The sequence below is a fragment of the Pyxicephalus adspersus genome, chromosome 5, assembly GCF_032062135.1.
Source record: "Pyxicephalus adspersus chromosome 5, UCB_Pads_2.0, whole genome shotgun sequence".
NCBI classification, from domain to species: Eukaryota; Metazoa; Chordata; class Amphibia; order Anura; family Pyxicephalidae; genus Pyxicephalus; species Pyxicephalus adspersus.
In genome coordinates, this window is record NC_092862.1 from 73711308 (window position 1) to 73727870 (window position 16563).

The 16563-nt window shown below is 37.5% G+C and overlaps 1 protein-coding gene across 1 annotated transcript in view; it reads right to left on the reverse strand.

Annotated features, from left to right (window-relative positions):
- The window catches only part of RETREG1 (reticulophagy regulator 1), a 58005-nt gene that overhangs the window by 34023 nt on the left and 7419 nt on the right, over positions 1-16563 (reverse strand). The window contains exons 2-3 of the mRNA XM_072411860.1: positions 16446-16552; positions 14873-14903 (exon numbers count right to left, since the gene is read on the reverse strand). Coding sequence (XP_072267961.1) covers positions 14873-14903; positions 16446-16552 — 138 coding nt within the window. The remainder of the gene's footprint in view (positions 1-14872; positions 14904-16445; positions 16553-16563) is intronic.

Sequence of the window (16563 nt, forward strand, 5' to 3'; positions counted from 1 at the left end):
TTCTAGTTTGGGAGAGAAGCAGAGACCAAAATCAGTTTCTGAGAATAGAAGGACACACTGTCACAAGCCACTAACATACTTGCAACACAGAAAGTATGTTTGTGTAATACTCTGTGGTAACCAAGCTTACAAGACAAGATAATTATATGTCCGCTGACAAAAGATGATATGCTAGGCAGAGTAATACATGTCTGTGTATGATGTTCCTTCTGTGGGCCCAATACTAAAAACATTGAAATAACCATGTCTTCTATACATTACCATGTATAATATTATTTACTCCACCCCCCATTACCCAGAAGCTGGAAGGTAAAAACAGCATCCCCACTGAAAAAAATATTTTCTTTAACAGAAATATCTAAAAGAAATTTCACATCAAGTACAGAGTTACCAAGGAACTTGGGGCACAATGTGAATGAGCAGCACTACATACCTAACAGACGTTCTAAGAGAGGATATTCTTTTATCAGTGAAGCTGGGTGATCCAGCAAACCTGGAATGGATATGGTCCAGGATTCAAAACATTTGCTAGCAAATACCTTTGAAGAAATCCATTCCAGGTTTGCTGGATCACCCAGCTGCATTGATGAAAGTGTATCTTATCCAGCCTTGGAGAGTTTTAATATGTCAGACCCAATGGTTTAACATTACTCTCTATTCTTCTCTGTCATGTAACATGACTTGACTAGAAAACTCTCTAGCAAGGACACAAAACAGCCATGAAAATAAAGTAGAAAGAGTTCACCATGACTGGTGCAGTGACTTTTCTTGAAGACAAGCAGTGGCTACAGGTACACATTTTTTTAGGTTTTTTTTTTCCACAGCAGCAGGATCCTACATATGAATTTATAAAAATAATGGATTTTCTAAAATCATTCCAATTTAATCAAAGTATAAAACAAAGTCTAGCATTTTCCAATGAATTTTATCTCATGGTTGTGACAGACATTCCTAAATCTCGCCCACATTGTATAACAATTAACCAATACATTTCAGTATACAACACTCTGTATGCAGGGATTGCTCATGGGGACACTGGAATTTATTTCTGTATTACAAGGAAAACTTTTGTACTAACTGTACCTTCAGAAAGTCAATAAACATAGAGGGAAACAAAACATGTTATTGTGATTTGCATACAGTTTTATAACCAAGCTATCTCTTCACAAGCCAATAGGATTCAATTCCAGGTAACACACCTACTTGCAATGTGTCACAGGAGCCAGGATATTTACAAGGATATGTACGGCAAACATTTTACTTTAGTTTGCAGGGACAGCACCGTCCACAATCAAATAAAAACAAATGCATTGCATTGTGGCCACCAATCACACTGTACTGGAAACACATGAAATGTTCAAGTAGCCTGATCTACTGACATCAGGAGTAAGAGGGGAACATTTGAGGGGATCACTTGCCAAGGATTTTTTCAATATATTTAGTGTATTTTAGGTTTGCTAAATCCAGAAATGATATCAGTTTCATTATTTTGCCTCTAGTTCTTGTGATACAGGAATCGGAATAGACAATTTTACCAACAACAAATGTTAACACAGCATATTATTATCAATCTTTATTTACACAGATGTTTTGCATTTTATATAATAAATGTAGCATTATTTTCATGAAACTTTCATTTGCCTTCTTTAATTCATACATTCAAGTAGTGAATTGAGTTCTTCAAGAAGTTGTTTAAATGACCCTAATGTATTTTGATACATTTGTGGTGAATATTCTCAGCAAAAACAGAGAAGAAACATTACAGAATTTGAGAAACAAGCATATCTTTCATATTTTGGTATTAAACTGGGGGACCAAGATAAGGATTGGGCTCCCCATATGGTATGCAAACTTTTGTCTACGTCACTGGAAAAATGGAAACCTGAAAAGTTTGAAATTTGGTGTACCTATGGTATGGTGAAAGCCCAAAAATCTTCATAATGGTTATTATTTTTGTGCTGTGAATGTAAAAGGTTTCAATCGATAGAAGTAAAACAAGTGGGAGTACCCTGATTAGGAATCAGCAAGACGATCTGTGCCGCATGGTGCTGATGTTCCTATACCAGTGTTCAGTACACTCCCTGATATTCCTGTATCCCACATGGAGGATATACAGGGTTTGGAGTGTAATCCAGGAGTTAGCAGTGGAAGTGAATATGAAGGAAGTGTTTCACCAAACCAGCAGTTTGAAGAGCTCAAAGATTTAATAAGTGAACTATGTCTGTCAAAATACGCATCTGAAATTTTAGCATCCAGGCTAAAAGAGAACTTTCTGAGACGGGAAGTTAAAATAACCATTTATAGGACAAGAGAGGTGACACTCCTACCATATTTCAGTGAAGATGGAGACTTTGTGTACTGTTGTAACATCCCTGGACTACTAGCCCATATGAGAGTACCAGAATACTGAGCAGAAGACTGTTTGAAATCTGTTTTACGGCATAATGGCAACTGCTATGCATCAATTCCAATTGGTCCCCCAACAAAACTCAAAGAAGAATATGAAAATATCAAAATGGTTATACAAAAGCTTTGACATTATGAACACCAATATTCCGTATGTGTTGGTTTAAAAATGGTGAGCTTCCTACTTGGACAGCAAAGTGGATACACAAAGTACCCATGTTTCATATGCTTGTGGGATAGTAGAGCAAAGCAGGATCACTGGAAAAAAAGTGACATGGCCTCCAAGGGAAAACATGAAAAAGGTTCAACAAACATCATTACCGAGCCAATGGTTGACAAAGAAAAAATCATTCTCCCTCCACTACACATAAAGTTGGGATTAATGAAGCAATTTGTTGGAGCTCTGAACAAGGACGGTGATTGCTTCAAATACATTTGTAGATTCTTCCCTGGATTGAGTACTGAAAAATTAAAAGCAGGAATCTTTGATGGACCCCAGAAAACGGATAAATGATTCAAATTTCCCAAGTTACATGACTGATACTGAAGCTTCTGCCTGGCACAACTATGTCATGGTTGTCAAGAACTTGGGTAACCATAAAGCACAAAATTATTGAAGAACTGGTACAAAACTTGCTCTTAAACTTTAAAAATTTGGGTTCCACTATGAGCATAAATGTATACTATCTCCATAGCCATTTGCAAACATTTCTAAAAAAAACTTGGCGATTTTTAGTGAGGAACAAGGGGAGAGGTTCCATCAAGATTCAAAGGTGATGGAAGAAAGGAATCAGGGCAGATGGGATGGACACATGATGGAAGAATACTGCTGGAGCCTTCAACGTGATTGTCCTGATCATCAGCGTAAATGGAAATCAAACAAGCAGAGTTTTTCAGTTACTTCTTTGTGATTAGTTCTGTAATGTAATTTTGTATACGTAGGCATATCTAGTTTAATTGTGCTTATTTTTCATGTTTCATTAGTTTTCTATTAGGTTATTATTGAGGTCATTATTTCAAAAACTAGAGCCAATCTGGCAAAACTAATACCATATCAGGAATCTGTGCATCAAACATAACCTAAAATGACTTTTTTCTGTTTGGCATGAAAATGTTTGTTGACCTGTGGTATTTATACAAAGGCAAAAGGCGCTTTTTTATGTCAAAAAGATTACAAGTAAGAAATGGAGGCAGGGAACTATAACCTACAAATCTTGCTGAAAAAGTACAATATATAGTTGATACAGCTCTAGATGCTTAAAGCAGACCTATTACCAAAATGTTCTGACAACCCTTTTATGTAAGATGAAAATATATTCTTTTTTGGGGGGTTTAAAACCAATTTTATCTTTTTTTTTTTAAAAAAAAAAAGAGTGAAGCCACTTCTGTCTTTACCGCCTCAGCAGTAAAGACAGGATGGGAGAGGAGAGCCTCCTTGGATACCCACGTCATGCATCCCAGAAGGCTTCTGGCTGCTCCTTCTATGCATACCCGAGATTGGGCATGAGCAAGGGGCTTTTTCCTACATGGGGAAAAAAAGGCATATCTCATGCATGTGCAGTTTTTTCCTATTTACAGCAGGATACATGACTCGATCTTGCACCTGCCAGAAGAAAGGAGGATTCCTGGATGGCATGGGACCCAATCCAGGAAAGCTTCGGAAGGATCAAGGGATCTATGAAAGTAGAGGTAAGGGATTTTTTTTATTTCGAGTTCAAGACATACCCAAGATTATGTACCCTGCATTACAGTGTCCGTGTCCTGCAGGATCCAGCATTACAATACACAATAGCAACAGAGTACTGAGCGCAAATAGGGCAAGTACTGTCAGAAGAATAATGTATAGTTCTGGACAATAGGGCGAAGGGCAGCAAGGCTAGAGTTCATGTAAGTAATACAAATATACAACCAACTGTATTGCAGGAGGCCAAGTAGGTCTAAAGAAACTGGTATAGCACTGAAAGACTTATGTGAAAGCCCATCTCCCAGACCAGCTAAGCTGATGGATAAAAGATGTGAGAACAACATATGACAGCCATGATGTGGCTTTAGGTGAGTAAAAATGAGTATTAGAGTTTTTTTCTTCCCAGTGGTTAACTGGAGAGGTGAGTTGTTGGAATGGGGGGATGTTCCTATGCCCAAAGATCAGCTTTAACTTTAAAATAAGATTACCTACATTCAAAGAAAAGCTGCTATGACCTTTACCTTTCTTCTATGGGAAGGTAATGTATATCACATTCCTCTGCTTACTGTAACTAAGGTGTGAAAACTTTGTGGCACATACCATGATACTTCGCCCAATAGTTATTTCTGTGGATCTAGAAACACACAGCTTATGAAAAGCCCTACCACCTGATAAATATGACAATGGACATTTCTAGTTATGGATCTATTAATCATCAGCCAGTTTACCGGCTTTCTAGCATTTGACTTTGTGATTCCAAAAGCTGTAGTGTAAAAATAAACTTTATGAAGCCGATCCAATGCCGCAATGGCATTCCTTTGCCTTGTAACTTTCCAGCTGTATTTAGGCAGTCATCTGCAGGCAGTAGATGGAATGAAGTAACAAAAAATAAGATGACAGATTTGTCCCAGCAATACAAACACAGAACTGGTAAGCTAAATACCTACTTGTCCCCATATTCTATCACCACAGTGCTACTCTAACAAAAAGGTCACTGTGGTGCCCGCTTCTATTAACTCTGCAGAAATAGGTAGACATAATGTGCCAACTGCCAGGGCAGCTTTCCCTGACACTAGAAGAATGTTCACTCATGACACATCTCTGTTCTAATCATTCAGCTCAGGCAAAGATATGACATTGCAGTGACTATGAATCAGGAAATAGACTCAGTATAATCACCCCTGCATTGTGATCTACAAATTTTAGATACTGATCTAAACTTGCACACATGCCAAATAATTTAATTGGCCAGTTCCACAAAAAGCAGTAACAAAAATAACCGATATATTTAAATGGACCACTGACTAATTTGTTGGTACCCTTACAACTCAAGTGTGTTATGCCTCCTGAAAAATGCTCCAGTGAAAAGCAATTGTTCCATGTACTGTACACTTGCATGACTTAATTTGTCATTGAATAAAGCAAAAAGAAGTATTTATTATTTAACAAAGATATTCTAAAATGGTCTGGACACATTTGTTAGAAACATTCATTCATATCACTCAGTTGTGCAATCTGTCATTCAGCCTTTTTTAATAGAGAAATTTACTCACTGTTTTGTATCATGGTGTGTCACACAATGAACCTGGACCAGAGAAAGCAAAAGGAGAGAGTTGTCTGAGAGGATCAGACAAAAAACTGTACACAAACTATGAGACCATAGCCAAGCAGCTTGATGTCTCTGGACATGGCTGCAAGAGGAAAACTAGACTTGACAAAGGTTCTCATATCCCTATGCAAAAGAAAAAAAACGAACAAAGCAAAATTGGTCTAGGGCAGGGGTGTCAATCTCAGGCCCGCGGACCAAATCTGGCCAGCAAGAAAAAACCAAATGTCTACTAGAGCTGTCCCGCCAGTAGACAGTGCATGCACCGCTAATACTACAGATCTCAGAATGCTCTGCTCATGCGTCAATCAGGACCCACAAGCGTCTCCTCCTCTGTTGACATTCATTAGCCACTTTCCTCAATTGTAGATATTTTTTCAATAAATATCAAGGTGGGCCTGTAATTTGTCCACATTTTTCATTTTGGCCCACTGTGTATTTAAGTTTGACACCCCTGGTCTAGGGTATCACTGTGTTTAATTGCCACAGTCTAAATGCCTCAACTACAAAAATAAATTAGAAAGGAATGACACCACCAGGTAAGCATATCCAGGAACATCTGTACATTTGGACATCGGGTAACAGATATGAGTTTATGACTATTGCACTTTAGAAATGAACATTTAGGCCATATTTACATTAGTACTTAGCACAAGGGTTTTAGTGTGCCACAAAACTATAGATTCAAAACTGTGCATTGAGCTAATTTGCATTATTAGCCTATTGAAAATAATACATAAAAACAACATAAATCTGGCCTTGGGATTTTGTATATGGTAAACAATGTAACAGGGAAAGATAGAATAAGGGCCACAGACCAGCAGATCTCTGACGACAGTTAGATATACACTAAGCAATATTTTTATTTGACCAACTGAATATGTTAAATCGAACAAAGCAATACTACTTATACATGTTTCACTTTACATAAGAAAACAGAGTATAAACCCAAATTCTATTTCTAATGGCATATTCAGGTCAAACAAATCAAAGTTTTATCCTGGAATATATATATGGTAATGGTAAAATCAACTGTAATTAAGATCAATCATTAACTAAGTGGATAGTATATTAAAAATTGTAGTTGATCACAAGGATTAATTTAAATAGATTGTTATATCAATTAAAAATACCATTGAAAGAAAATCACATTACTGAAGATGAGAAACACCCAGTCCTAACTGGAACAGCCACATCACTGGGCCACTCTATAACAATCATTTCAACTAAGCCAACATGGAAAGGCGATAGGAGCCTCTTTGCGCAAATAGAAAAATTTACCGATCTCATGCATGCGAGGTGGGATTGGCAGATTTTTTTTCATCCTATGTCACCCGATTCCGCGCCTGGGTCGGTGACGTAGGATGAAGAACCCGGAAGAAGAGATGATGGCGCCGACGCGGGACCAGATGCAAGACACCCCCATATGGGGCAGCACGGTGGCTCAGGGGTTAGCACTCTGGCCTTTGCAGCTCTAGGTCCCAGGTTCGTCTGCGTGGGTTTCCTCCCACATCCCAAAAACATGCAGTTAGGTTCATTGGCTTCTCCCTAACAATTGACCTTAGACTACATTAATCACATATGACTATGGTAGGGACATTAGATTGTGAGCTCCTTTGAGGGACAGTTAGTGACACGACTATGGACTTTGTACAGCGCTGCGTAATATGATGTCGCTATATAAATACTGTGTAATAATAATAATAATATGGATCAGACTGCCCTGCGGGATTAAAGGTAAGTATATAATGAGTTTAGTTCCTCTTTAAAAGTACATTTTAGCAATGATATATAGAACGCCAAAAATCAAAAATGTCTCTGTGTTAAAAGTAATGCTTTAGATCAGAGGTCAGCCAGATACGGCCTAGCTGGTAGTTTGTTCTGGCCTAACGCCCCCGGCCGATGTGTGACTCCGGAGCCGCGGGTTACCAGCCAGGACTGGGCCTGAAACAAACTACCAGAGCTGGAGCCGCCGGAGCTCTGGTATGGTGCAAAAACTTGATTGGAGTTCTGATTGCCAGCTGCCTATCACCATTGGTGGCCATAGATTCACATTGCCATAGATACAGCATTCATAATACATTTGTATGGTGCTAAAAATTGCCCTTGCCTAAGACATGTTTGTATATATAAATATATTATGTAATGGCTTTATAACCTCAAGGAAAAATAAGTGAATTGTTAAATCATTTCAATCAGTGTTAGCTGAATAGGCTGTGTTACCAAAAAAAAAAAAAAAAAAAAAAAAAAAAAAACTTAAAGTCTATCTAAATCTAAGAGAACAGATAATCATACACTCTGGCCTAACTGTTCTTTGATGAGGTAGCTACATTTTATTCTTTTTTGAGGTTGATACATCAATTTTTTTCATTTTCTTTTGAAGAAACTGCCCTTGTACTGGATCTATGTGGGAGAGTATTGCCCTCCTCGGCAGATCACCCTTGATGTAGACTTCAGAACACCTTCCCCTCTCCTCATGTGCAAAACATAGTAACTAGGTGGCCACAGAGTAGAAATGGACAAAATAACACTGATTGGAAAGCCAACAGAGTAAGCAGGGAGTTGGGAACTTGCTGGATTTCTGTCGGATTTACAAGTATTATCCTGTATTTTGAAATGTTGAGTAAATGGCTTAGCACTGGCATAAGAAAAATGTTTTTTATATCTTTTAGCCCAGGTATACATTTTAAATCCTACATACAAGCCAGGCTATACTGGTATATAAGATTATATTGCTATTCCAGTTTCTATTGTGAAATCATGAAACAGCAAAGACAAAAATGTGACATTACTGTTCATTTGTATGAGCTGTATTACCTTTATACCTTTATCTGAAAACAAAAAAAAAATGATACTGTATAGTTATACCATTATAGGAAGATGTGTTGGGGATTACATCAACCCAGTTAACAAACTGCATTGCTGAGGCTGAATTTTCACAATTGCCTACATGCTGGCTAGCTAGTGGCTGCATCACCTCTTTACCCCTGCTATTGCAATAGGATGAAGTCACCAGATTGCAGAATGATATATACAAGGCAGAGTCACTCTCACTTGATCCTACTGCTAGGAAATATTGGAAACATACATTACAATAGAAATTTGAATTAGAGGATGTAAATGAAATTTCTGACTTCTGCAGAGTGGAAGCTTTTCTGGATTGCATTAGCACCAAAAGAATGATTTTACTGACACTAGAAACCTGCCCAGACCAGACAAGTATTGCATCAAAGAAAGTAAAATAACATTTAATTACAAAAAATAAGATGATAGAGTGTTTTACTCTTCTATTGATAAAATGGGTAAAGTACAGGTTCAAAGTAACATACGTTTAGTGATGAACAACACATGCAGCCAGTAAGGCGTCCTGCAGTGCAAGGAACACGCTGATGGTAGAAGAGAGCATGTATGTGAGCCCATTAGTTTACAGTTTCCCCCTTAAATGTCCCTAATGGGGTGAGAAAGATACCTGTACATGAAATAAAACTGCAGAAATGATCAAATGTCCTTTCCTGCCAGGCAGAACTGTGCTGTGTGACTAAATGGCACAAATTGTAAAACTGGATGGACATAAAAACAAATCCTTTGGATGGTTAAACATCTCATAGTGAATATGGGTTACCTGCTTGTCTGCAGTTAAGATTTAACATTTCTTTTAATAAAATGTACTGCTAGCAAACACTTGGAAAGCAACATGCACTTAACATTGCAAGCAGTCGTGGTCAGAGGTTGGAAGTTACTGTCCTCTATCTGTCCTGTTCCACATTCATCCACAAGCCACAGAATAAAAATAAAATGTCATCAAATGTTTGACATTTTTACAAGAAGAAAGTTATAAATTAAGGACATATAGACCTCTGACTACTCCAGGCTACATTTCTAAGGAAGGTGTAAATGGTACAGTGATATATTGTGACGTGCTTCTTCTCAGATGTATTTGAAACACCATATGAGAACAAGCTGTATTGGAATAAAATGTTGTTCATACTTTACCAAGCATAGTGTGTTCTTTAGGGTATGTGAGAGTGATCGTTGGTATGTTGACAGCTCACAGAAAAAGTGTTTTATGCCTCCTGAAAAGTGATTCAGTGAAAAGCAAATGTCCCATGTATACATAGAAAAAGACAAAATAATAAATCATTCAGCCTATTAAAATGGGGAAAACTAGTTGCTCTGGTGTCTGGTACTATCATGTGTCCCACACGGAACATAGGCCAAGGAAAGCAAAAGAGAAAGTTGTCTAAGAGGATCAGAAAGAAAGCTATAGAAAACAGGGAAAATCCACTATTTGAGGGGTCTGATTTAGCATGGTAACAAAAAAAGAAAGCACCTAATTCACTTAACACAGTATAGCATTAAGTCAATTAAACATCTGGGTATCGATCTATCCAGTTAGGAGGTGTATATAGTTGTGAATCAGTTTCACATGCTTTGTTGCAAATGAAAGCAACAGCAAGTGGGCAAAGCATCTTGAGCATGAAAGAGATACCAGAAGATGGGCTATTACACAAACAGAGGAGGACAGGTATTTTGGATAAGGAGAAACATTGCCAAGATCACTTCCAGTGGCCTCCTTGTGTGCATGTCTGAAAAAAGACATGATGGTGGCATGCGGGTCTGACATTCTGTAGTGATACCTGTGCCCACAGCTAGAAAGTTAAATTGGCATTTGCTGGAGAACACCAGAATTGGTAGGTTCAACATTGTTATTCAGCTTTATTTAAAGATGAAAACAGGTGTACATTCTGTACTCGTGACTGATGTGAAGAAGTTTGGAAAAGCTGTGGTGAATTTACAACACTGCACAACATCATGCAGCAAGGCTAGTTGTCGGTGATGGTCTGAGAGGGCAAATATTTAGAGGAAAGCACACACCACCAGGTGCTACTTATTGTCAGGCCTTAGGTTGGTGCAATGAATCCCAAACGTATGAGGTCAGAGTGTGTAAGCAGTTCCTGTGATGTAGTTAGGTATCAGTGCATTTGACTCCTGGACACCACAGACTGTCCAGGAGAATACTAAGTTCCCTGACCCAGGTCTCGGAGAAGATCACCCAAGGCACCATCTAACATCCCATCAGAAGCAATCCCGGGCATTGTAAAGACTACAAACAGGCAGTTTTTGCTTTGATATTCAGTGTACTTTTGAATTCAACCCTAAGTAGGTTATTGATTTTGGGCATGTATCTATAGTAGGTTATCCTTGTCATTTTTGGTATCCATAGTATTGGGATATTCTTGAGATATATATATATATATATATATATATATATATATATATATATATATATACTCACACAGTAAATAGTGTGCTGTACAATGCTGCCATCTACTGGTAGTTTGAGATGGATACAATTTACAAATTTGATTTTTTTTTTTTTAGTTTTCTGGAAAGCAGACTGCTAAACCCTCATTCTGCAGATTATAATTTTCCAGGCTGTCATGCTGACTTTCTTGCTTTATTTACTTTACTTACTATAGCCACTGACCTTGAAGTGGTTAATAAAGGGTTGTTGCTTTATTTAAGGGTTGTTTACTTATATTATGAGTTTTCTGATATACACAATTGTTCTAGGAAAATACAAAAGCTAATGGATCAGCATGGTAGCCAGGAATATATGATCTACAGAAGCAAATATTTACTAGAAAGAAAATCTGTGTTTGGAGAAATATGCAAACTACTACTTTCCTGGCTGCCATGCTAATCTGTTGGATTTTATATCAGACGCAGAGAAATTATGAAGATCAGGTGTTTTGACTTTACTCCAACCCATCCTGCTATTTACTTGATCTAGGGTTGAGACATAAAACACTAAAAGCCAGAGGCAGCCAAATTACTAGCAATGCCTTCTACTTGGTTCCCTTAGTATGAATTTAATTCAGAAATCATTGGTGTGATATGGGTGCCAAAGTTTAAAAGGACCTGTGTACAAAACTTACTTATTTAAAAGACTGTGCAAAGACAATGCTTGAAGTACAGCATCACAAAGCTACTCCACTCAACACAAGGGGCTCTATTTAAAAATTGTTCACCTGTCAATTCACTACTGCTATTTATTTCCTATTCCATTCCTATTTTGTGACAGCTGCAAACTTTTGACGATTGGTCACCAAATGACAGAATAAATCATTGTTTTAAAGGAACTGATAAAAGAAGTGTAGGGAGATTGGACCATCTGTCAGGGAATTTTAGATGAAATGACAGCGTGAATAATTTATAAAAAGAGCCCAAAGGGAAGGGCAACGAAAAGATAAATTAAGATTGGTTGCTATGAGTTACTACATTTTGCCTTATAGAGCATCAACAAATATAGTGTGAGTTTCTAACACAACAAGCACTATATCATTTTTTTCTGTTGTAATTTTAGCCTAGTAGTACATTAGTTCTCAGAAATGACATACGAGGAAAGCTACTTCTAGTGAATAGACATCAATAGCAGAACCTAATCCACACATGAGCATCCAGAAAATATAGTCTTTTGGCAGATGCCGTGCATGGGGTAGTATAAGGACACTGTCTGGGACCTGGAAGATAAAGATGCCATTCTATCACAAAGTTTGTAATTCAGATATGTTTCAGAAAAACTTAGATGAGGTCAGTGCTAACATTGTACTGTAACTGTAATCACCAAGATTGAATGAACTTGAGGACAGTTTTAGTTGAAGATTTTAGCTGAAGTGTCCATGTCAAGATGAACATGCTATTGTGTTTTTAGACAGAGAGGTGAATGTGAGAGCACATCTGAGACACATAGAAACAGACCGTTTTACATGCCAATTGCTTTTTAAACACTTTAGCTCTTGCACCTGGACCAGAACTATTTTTACATTTCTGCTACATATATACTGTTTTTAGGAAATTATTTAATTTTCTAAACAATCTATAGATGGAAAAAAACACCTAAAAAAAAAAAAACACACACACACATGACCTAGGGGACTATTTGAATCTGACTTTCTCCCCCTGGGAATGTTTTAGTAAATGCACTGAACGTCAGATTCAGTGCTTTATAAATAGACCCCCTGGTGGTATAGTAAGTAGTGTTTTGTATAAAAAAAAAAGCATATATAAATTTATACTGGAAAAATATTGAAAAAAATAATAAGAACAAATAATTAAATATTAATAGATTACAGAGATATAAGAAAATGTTTCTTTATATATACCAGAGTAAATACAAAGTGACATTTAAGTTACAAACATTGTCCAAAAAGTCAGTTTTTGAGAGCAGTAGCTAGAGATGCTGCTGTACTACTCAGCAAGTAATGGTTATTAATTTGGGAGTGCCTGATATGAGCAGCAAGGGGTAGAGGAAGCCGGACGGGACATGCTAGGTATCAGTGTGTGTGTAGACTTTCAACAAAGCCTGGGCAATTCTGTACAAATAAAATATCAGTTGAGTTTTTGAAGTATTCAGAGGTTGAAAGTAAAATGGGGGGACCCTTGAAAAAACTTTAAGGTCGTTAGGGAATCATGGCTATAATTAAATATAATTATATATACACAGCTCACAGTACATTAGTGTGGTGGTCAGTAGGCATGTCTATTACATTGCTGGCCATCGGTAAGAACATTACATTAAACAAAAAGATGATTTGCATCAGTAAAACTGACCTGAGAGTCACAAATTCCTCACTACTCAAGAAACCCCTAGCAACCTCTGGAGGAACCCTAGGGTGCCACAGAACCCTGGTTGAGAAACACTGATCTAATAGATCACAAAGTTTCAGTGCAGCTACAGTACTCCTGCTGTAAAGATGAGGAGTATGTAGCAGAGAACAGGGCATAAATTAAGTCACTGTATGTGTGGAGTGTGTGGAGAGAGGGTATGACTGACTGCATGAATAAAGGATTAATGATATAATTTAGTAGTAATGTGTAAATACAAAGCATGCAGTGACATGCTGTCTTTGAGATGGAGTGAGTACAACTTTTGAACAGGAAATCTGTGAAACAATGGCAACATCATAGAGTAGAAAAACCTAATTTGTGAACAGACTGACAAAATATTTTGCAAACAAAAGGGAAACATGAAAAAAAGAGGTAAATGAAAAAAAGCAAGACAACCATCATATATATGGCATATATCCTGCTAATTGGTGCTTTTTGTTATTGAGATCCTATAAAACTTAGTATGAATATTGGTAGAAGATGTAAGTTTGCAAAAGTTGTTTACACCTGTAGAATGCTTAAGGGAGAACCACCAATATATACAAAATGTTGCATCCACTACCCATTTATGTTTACTTTTTGCTATCAGCATCCTTGCCAACTCCTGTACATCTCCTTTACTTTACTAGTTTTTTTTCTTCTGTACAAAACACCAAACCCTAAACCAGGCCAGATACTGAATCCAAGCTATTCAGTCTGTTTCGTTTCCCTTTACACATTTTCAAATTTATGAACAAATATACAACATTCTGTGTACTAACTGGTGTAACTACAGACTTAGGGGCCCTGATGTGGAATTGGATCCCTTTCCACCACAACTCTGCACATCGTCTCCCAGCTACAAAATTTTGGGCCCCAATATGAATGTTTGAGAAGGCAGCAACCATTTAGGACATCAGAGTCTTGACAACAAGAGTCATTTCCCATAACAGGAGGGTTCCCTCTTCACATCATGATCCCCCCATTCACATCAAGAGCCCCACCGTCAGAATTCCCCTCTTCATGTCAAAAGCCTAAAAATCAGAGTCTCCCTGCTCCACATCGAGACCCAACCTTCAATCAGAGTTGCCCCCCTCTTACATCAGAACCCACTCTACTCAAGCCTACATCAGTGCTCCCCCTTCCCATCAGAATCTCCTCCTCCATATTAAAGTCCTTCCTCACATGTGGAATCTCCCTCATAACACTAAAGTCCCCCATTTATATCGATATCTCCCCTTTAGGTCAGGAGCCCCTAAGATAGTAACTTCACTGGCTGCTCTCTGCTGTAAACACAACCGGCAGAGAAGATGTTCTACTACTGTCTTCCTGTGCAGGGGTCTGACAGATGACACTATGTAATGTAGAGGCAGGGAGAAGAAGGTAAAAGTAGAAGATCATGTACAGACAATAATCTTAAATAGATGGGTTGTATTTTAAAGAAATAATTTTTACATTACACCCTAATGATTATCAGTTGTAGAGGAACACCGCATATTAATGACATGTAACAAAATTTACTCTACCTTTTGACAATACCTCTCCACAGTCGAGCACCTGAAAAAAAAGCAAGCATACATTATGTTCAAAACTAGAAATAATAATAATAAAATAAAAAGAAAGCACTGTTCCGATTCTGACTAAGGAAATGCTTTCAAAGTTATACATCTGAAACAGTTTGGGATGGGTGCTGATGAGCTGAATCAAAAAGCTTCTTATATGGGGAGTACACTAATGAGATTTTCTCTCCGAAGTTCCCAACTCACCCACTAGATAGATACAGCATGTTAGAGGAAAAGTCATGATACTGTTTTCTACATTTGTGCTACATTATAATGGCTACAGCAGAGTTTGACAACCACTAGTTACAGGTGGACAGAGAAAATCCGAGAAAACAGAATTTATTTGTGCTGCACCCAGTAATTATATGGAGCCAGATGATGACTGATGCTGAAATGAAAACTTTAAAGCCTCATGTAGATAGGCATTGCAGATTTTCAAATTAAATACATTTAAAATGTGTTTTGATGGGTTAAATCACAAATAACATATATAATGTAATAACTTGTCTTCCATGAGAACTCATTTATATATTTATGTTTCCATGCATTGTATTAGATGCATTACATTAGGTAAAACAACAAGACAATGGGCATACAGCAATCCACAGCACACAGTAGTGCATTGCTACGTATTTGTACCACAAAGCAAGTAAAGTGCCTGCTGTGCAAACCTAAATTTATGCCACTACAGTTTTATTACCATTCATCCTGCCAAAATACACGAGTGAGTAATAGTATGACAACAATGTTTTGCAGCAAAATTGTGCAGTTGTATTGTCACCCTCTGGACAGGATGGTCTTAGATCAAATTGTAATTCTAAATGAACTTTACATAAAAGACAAAGTCCAAATTCAGCTAATACTCTTTAAACAGTTATAACAGCACATTTTTTCATGGTTTACACTGTATGAGATAAAGTGGATCATTCTAAGTAACCCTCTCTGTGTTATATGGTTTTCCAAACCCTGTACCTGACACTTGTGCTGCATGGCCTTGTCATTAAAAATAAAAGAATTGCTGTGTAATGTGGTTTAATAAGGAAGGGGATCAGGATATAGGCAGATATCTGCTCATATTTGATTTAAAAGACTGTTCTAAAGGATATGATGGGTTCAAATATGAGCAGGTTTGATAATTACAAAAAAAAAGAATAGATACAAATTGAATACCATAGTTTTGTTGGGAAAGGGTTCTACATATATTTAATAGATCTGAAGGAGATTAGGATTGGCCACAAACCTTTACCACATTGTCCCCTTGTACAAAAATTAGGATCCGTATCCTGGAGTGTTGGCTTTATGAACTTCATCTACTGCATAAAGACTGAACAAGGGAGATATCATCCCATCCTAATCTGGCAGCCCCATGTCATTAAATGGCTCCCCCACACAGAAACATGAATGGAGCCCCTTATCCAAGACATACTGGACTCTGAATGCACCAACACTCTTTGCCAGTAAAAACCCTGCTAATCAGGCTTGTAGTTCATGACTAATAGGTCCCAACCATAGAATGATAACACTCAGACCTACTCACCTGTGTTGCTGGATAGCAGGAAATGTTTAATAATCTGTACCAGAAGAGATCCAAGTAAAAGGAGTGATAGTAAATGATAAATTCTCCATGTAGTGAGCGCTAAAAACCTGAAAGAAAG